Here is a 6,220-nt window from a genome sequence, read left to right as displayed (position 1 = left end):
ATGACAAAGTGGTGTGTCCCCTGGTTTTCCTCACTGCCTTCCATAAGTCCTAGACAGGGCCCTCTAGAAGCTTTCAACTCAAACTGCCAACAGCAAGAGAGAAAAAAAAAAAATCCTCCAAAAAGAGCCTGTTCCCCATATTTAAAGGACTACAAAATAGGTGTGCTAAAAACAGAAAACTCTTTTAGCAATACCTGCCTTAATTGAGTCAAATACCAATGGTAGTACTGTCCCCTGTCCCCTGTCCCCAGGGTTTCAGCAGGGCTAAGCAGAGAGCTGGTCTTCCACCCATCCTCTGATTCCCCCATCTGTTGGTATTAGAAGGGCAGAGCAGGAAGGCAATCTTTCATCACACACCTGAAAGAAGCAGGCTGCAATCTCCCCAGCAGGGTAGTGTTAGTGGGTCTAGTGGGAACTCTACAACAGTTAGACTGAATGGGGTGGTGTGAGGTGGGATGGTTCATACTGTGCTTCCCTTCCATGCTGACAAGTATGTTCCAGAAGGAGCAGATCCTCTGCCCTCACCTGGCGTCACCATGTTGGAATGAAGTGGTGGCAGGTGGAGCTAGCTGGCCCCCAGCTTTCCTTCCATCCTCTTCCCTGTGTTGGCAGGGTACTGTGGGGAGCTGAGTTTCTACCTCCACCCTGTAGCAACAAAGCAATGTGAATTGTCCCTGCCCATCCACCTTCTCAGGTGATGGCAGGCCCAAGCAGGGAACTGAGCTCACATCCCCACTCGAAGAAAATGCGGTGATACAAGCAGGTGTACCAAACTTAGACCTCAGCCTCCTGCACTGAGGCTGTGTGAACGGGCATTCCACTTCAGTTGAGATGGTGTCAGCAGGGCCCAGTAAGAAACCTGACACTAACAAGCCCTCACCCTACAACACAACAAAGGGATTGCCTGATAAAACAGAAAAGATTAAACAAGATCCAGAGTCTCATAATTTAATGCCCCAAAACTCCAAGATGAAATACAACAACAACAAAAAATCACTTATACTAACAGACAGGAATATCAGAAATTAAATAAGAAAAGACAATCAAAGATATCAACACTGAGATAAATGAGATGTTGAAATTATCTGAAAAGGATTTTAAAGAGGCCATTCTAAAAATGCATTGACAAGTTATCTTGAATTACAAGTTATCTTGAAACAAATACCAAAATAGAAAAAAAAAGTTATTTTAAAAAGGACACACTAGAACTGAAAAATACACCAACAAAAAATAAAACCTTGAATGGACTTAAGAGCAGAGTGAAAATGATAGTGGACAGAATCAACGAACTTGAAGACAGATCAACAGATTTTACCCTGTTTGTGTAACAGAAGGAAAATAGATTGAAAAAAATATTAGCTCATCAGGGACCATAAGACAATAATAAAAGAGTCAACATTTGTATCATTAGAGTTCCAGAGAGAACAGAAAGTGGGACTGACAAGGTATTTGAAGAAATAAAGGCCCCAAACTTCCCTAATTTGGTGAAAGACATAATCTTACAGATTTTAGAAGCAGAGGAAAGACCATACAGGATAAGCTCAAATAAATATATGCCAAGACACGTCATAACTAAACTTCTGAAAACTAAAGAATAAGAAAAAAATCGTGAAAGCAGCCAGAGATAACAGATATATTACTTATGGGGAACGTGAATTTAAATGAAGATGAAGGCCCAAAGGAAGTGGCACATTTTTCAGGTACTCAAAGAAAAGAATTACCAGCTCCAAATTCTATATCCAGGGAAAGTATCTTTAGGAATGAAGGTAAAATAAAGATGTTCTCTGACAAATGAAAACTATAAGAATTTGATGCTAACAAATCTACTTTTAAAGAATGGCTAAAAAAAAATTCCTCTAAACAGAAAGGAAATGATAATAGAAGACTTTGAACTTCAATGAGTAAAAAGAACCTTGGAATGAGTAAATATTGGGTTAAGTATAATAGATTATCCTTCTTCAATGGTAGAAGCAAAAATTGTAATACTTCCTGATAGGGTATTTTACGTATGTATAGGAAATTAAAATAATATACTTCCAAAATGAGGAAGATAAAGATACCTAAATGTTACCTAAAGTAACATTTCTACACTTCACTCACAGTGGCAAAACGTTGGCACCACTAAACTATGATAAGTACGTATGCATATTGTAATACCTAGAGCAACAACTCATAAAACTATACAAAGTGATGTGCTCAGCATGCTCTAGACAAATCAAGATGTGATCTTCCACTGACATGTGTCGCTAAAGCAGGCTTCGATGGAAATACATTGCTTTGACTTCATGTATTAGGAAAGAAAGTCTGAAAAATTAATGATCAAACCAGAGGTTGGAAAACTACTGACTGTAGACCAAATCTAGTCTGCCTTGTTTCCTAAAGTTTTATTAAAACAGATTTGTGATCATTTATTTCTATATAGTTTATGGCTATTTTTATGCCACAAGGTCAGAGTTGAGTAGTTTGTGACAGAGATATTAAGGCCTGCAAAGCCTGAAATATTTGCTATACTGCTCTTTACAGAAAAGTTTCCCAACCGCTGGAACGTATATTACAAGAAACTACAAAAATGACAAAATCAAGCTAAAGAACTTAAGGAGTGGAAACAATCAAGGAAAAAGCAGAAACTCATGGTATAAAATACATACACACAATGAAACAATCAACAAAGCCCAAAATTAGACCTCTGAAAAAATTAATATTTACAACCCCTTAGCAAGAGTGACCATGAAAAAAAAAAGGGGGGGGGGCAAATTTCAGGAATGAAAAGGAGGACACAACACTAGTGACCCTACACTTAATTAAAAAGATAAAATGAGAATATTATAAGTAACTGTGTGAAAATAAATCTCACAACTTAAACTACACAATTTCTTTGAGAAAAAAAACCCCAAAAAACAAACAAACAAAAAACCCCCCATAAAAACAAGAAATATAAAAACCCAGTAACCTTATACTTATTGGGCTGGCGGGTTAGCTCAGTAGGTTCGAGAGTGGTGTTGTGACACCAAGGTCAGGGGTTTGGATCCCTCACCCTCCAAACGCAAGAACAAACAAAGAAAACAAAACTATACGTATTACGGACATTGAATTCATTACAATAAATTAGTACTACGGTCAGGGTTTTTAACTTGTGTTTTGGTTACCAGATTAATAAACATTTAACAGTGTTGTTCTGTTCTTCCGTAGCTCTTCTTTTTCCTATCAGAAACATGCAGAAAATAAGGATCATAAGGCACGTGACGTTCAAAGTTTGACCACAGGACTCTTCCAATCAAGGAAACGTCCGCGCCCTGCACGTGCACTCACCGGCTGGCGTCTGTCCCGGGCACGTACTGCGAGCAGCGGGAGTGCAGCAGCGGGATGAGCCGCAGGTCGCTCCATCGCTTCTCCCAGCGCAGACCTGGGGACGCGGGCCACGAGGAGCACGACAGCGTGTCCTGAGAAAAACACACATACACGCAGACTTGGTTTTTCGTTGTTTTTTTTTTTAATTCCCCTTTCAGTGCATTGAATTTCTATGCCACGAGGAGCACGACAGCGTGTCCTGAGAAAAACACACATACACGCAGACTTGGTTTTTCGTTGGTTTTTTTTTAATTCCCCTTTCAGTGCATTGAATTTCTATGCCGCAAACCCTTTTCATTTAAGGGATTTTTCCCCCCTAAATGATCAAAAAACTTTTATCGAATATCATTAGTAGACATCCATACTCATTGACACTAAAACTATATTTATTAACCTCCTTACTAATCAGATTCTGCAAGAAGGTGAGGAAGGCACCGTTGAGATGAAGAATGCTATTGAAAACGTTAAGAAGATAGAAAAGAATAAGAGGGTGACATGTGAATTCATTCAAGAATGGGAAAAATAGGGCAAAACTATAACTGCAATGGACCAGTGACAAAAATCAAAACAAGCAGTAGTTCGTTCTACTAGCCAGTATGTCCTGAGTAGCTGCTAAGTGCTAATCACCATTACAAGTGCTAGTGATTGATCGGATACTTGCAAACATTTTTGAGTAGAGTGAACATTCCTATAATATTCCTAGAAAACAACATTCAAAACAGGCTGAAGGAAATCTTTGCTCATTGTTTTAACTTCGTATTTTTAGAAGGTTTGTGCTTTCTTTAAAATATCATGCAAGGCAACTAGTACTGGTTTAAAATTACACATTTTTAAAGTTTTGTCATAAGTTTTTTCTCATGTGCAGAGAAAACATATATCTAAATAAAATGTGAGCTTTTCACTTAATGTTGATGAAGATTCTTGTGTGAGTGACTTGTAGAGACAAAATTCTCAGGAGAATCCTGTGAGGCTCTAGGGAAGACATGGATGTGGCAGCCAGCACTCCGGCCACCTGAAGGAGGGCTCCACCTATGTCAGCTGTGCTGAGGCCCTGCAGGGGCCTGCACGTGTCCCCAATCACCAAGGCCCACATGCAGTGGGGACAGGAAACTCAGACTCTAGGTGAAGTGCTCCTTACAAGAAGGGTCAGCTGTGTACCTGGCAACTGCCACTCACAGCAGCGGGGGTCAGTGCACCAGTGAGGGGCAGGGAAATGCAAGGACATTGAGGGTTCCAAAGGCAGCCAGGTTGAAAGGAAGGGAGGTGAGCAAAGCAACTGCAAGAGTGAGAGGTAAAGCAGCTGGTGGAAGTCTGCAGGACTGAGAGGGGAACTGGTGGGAGCACAGAATATTTACAATACATTTGTTTTCTTATTAGGTAATCAATGTTTTAAGTTATTCAGATCTTGCCATCTTCTGAAGATTAATTAATGTTTTTAATGTTTTTAATTGTGTGACAATTATTTCCATGGCAAGAAATATTAAGAAGAAAGCCAGATAAAATATATCCAGGTGTTGTTGGATTTGAAAGCATCCTTACATTTGTAGAGATAACCTTTGGCCTTACCAAATGTTCCTCTTTATAAGAGAAAAATCAGTAGAAAACTTGGGGAACTGAGGCACTCAGCAACAGAATAATACAGTGTAATTAGGTATGATGAAGGCCATTTGCACCTGAAGATGTTCAAAAGGATTACTTTGAAGTAAATTGCCACAATTGGTCAAGAATTTTGAACAGAGGATCAATCACACAAGTCAGAAGAAGCTACAAGGCTTGTATATCCTAATATGTAGAATAGAAAAATAAAATTCTGCTGAAGTCAACTCTGCTGCTCTTCTTGCTTGCAAGCACAGAGGATAACTGATAGATCTAAATGTAACCAGAAAGAACTGCTTTGTCTTTAGAATGTGTATTTTGAAAGGTGAAGTACAAGAAATTTCAAAAATATTTACAAAATAACAAATCTATTTACTCCAAAATACAACGGAAAAATTAAGATTAGAGTTTTATTTTGTCTATAAAACATGTTGATTTTAACTTTTACTAACTACATGTATAGTTTAGCATTTGTTACATTTTAATGTACTGCGTACATTAGATTTTTTCACTTTGCAGTAATACCCTGATGTGCAAAAAGATTGCTAAGAAATATGAATAAATGGCAATTTTATTATTTTTAGCTAAATAATTATAATTTCAAAAGAAATCTAATAAAAATCATGTCGAATCATTGAGTATAAAATTACATATAATATGCAATGTTCTAGAATGATTATATGATATTATGCATGACATTTCCAAGATGAAAGCTTCTATAGCTTACAAAAGACTTAATACAAAAGACCTGAGAGGAAAAAAATGGCATAAAACAATAAATGACCTACTTTTTACTTCCTGGCTTATCACAATACTTAAATGATGAAGCAACCAAGGATTTAATATCTAACAGATAAATCAGATGTGATAGCAGTTTTCACAAACTATAAGTATACATTATTTTTCTTGAGTTTTCTTTGTGTTATCTCCGTATTGCTATGAATATGCCTGGGTCATCTTACTGTGTTGTTGGGATGGTAGTTGAGATGTAAGCCACTGTCACAAAGGGGAGAGGAGGTACCACTGCTCTGGTCACTTGGGGCACCTGCAGGAGACAAAATTGCAACATTCCACTGGTTAGATTTCCATACCATTCTAGACTGACATATTCCACATTAAACTTGCGAGTATACTCAATAAAATCAAATACATCGGGCCGGCCCGGTGGCGCACTGGATAGTGCGCCGCTTGGGAAGCGTGGCGGCGCTCCCGCCCGAGGGTTCGGATCCCACATACAGACCGGTTCCCACTCACTGGCTGAGTGAGGCGCGGGAGC

General features: G+C 38.7%; 1 protein-coding gene across 1 annotated transcript in view; it reads right to left on the bottom strand.

The window, feature by feature from the left end:
* Window positions 1-6,220, bottom strand: part of LOC103600211 (gamma-1-syntrophin-like) — a 152,742-nt gene that overhangs the window by 14,552 nt on the left and 131,970 nt on the right. The window contains exons 8-9 of the mRNA XM_008584457.1: window positions 5,907-5,989; window positions 3,310-3,440 (exon numbers count right to left, since the gene is read on the bottom strand). Coding sequence (XP_008582679.1) covers window positions 3,310-3,440; window positions 5,907-5,989 — 214 coding nt within the window. The remainder of the gene's footprint in view (window positions 1-3,309; window positions 3,441-5,906; window positions 5,990-6,220) is intronic.

This window comes from Galeopterus variegatus, unplaced genomic scaffold, assembly GCF_000696425.1.
Source record: "Galeopterus variegatus unplaced genomic scaffold, G_variegatus-3.0.2 Scaffold3264, whole genome shotgun sequence".
Classification (NCBI taxonomy): Eukaryota; Metazoa; Chordata; class Mammalia; order Dermoptera; family Cynocephalidae; genus Galeopterus; species Galeopterus variegatus.
The sequence above is the reverse complement of the archived record's forward strand: the minus strand, read 5'-3'. Positions and strand labels throughout refer to the sequence as shown.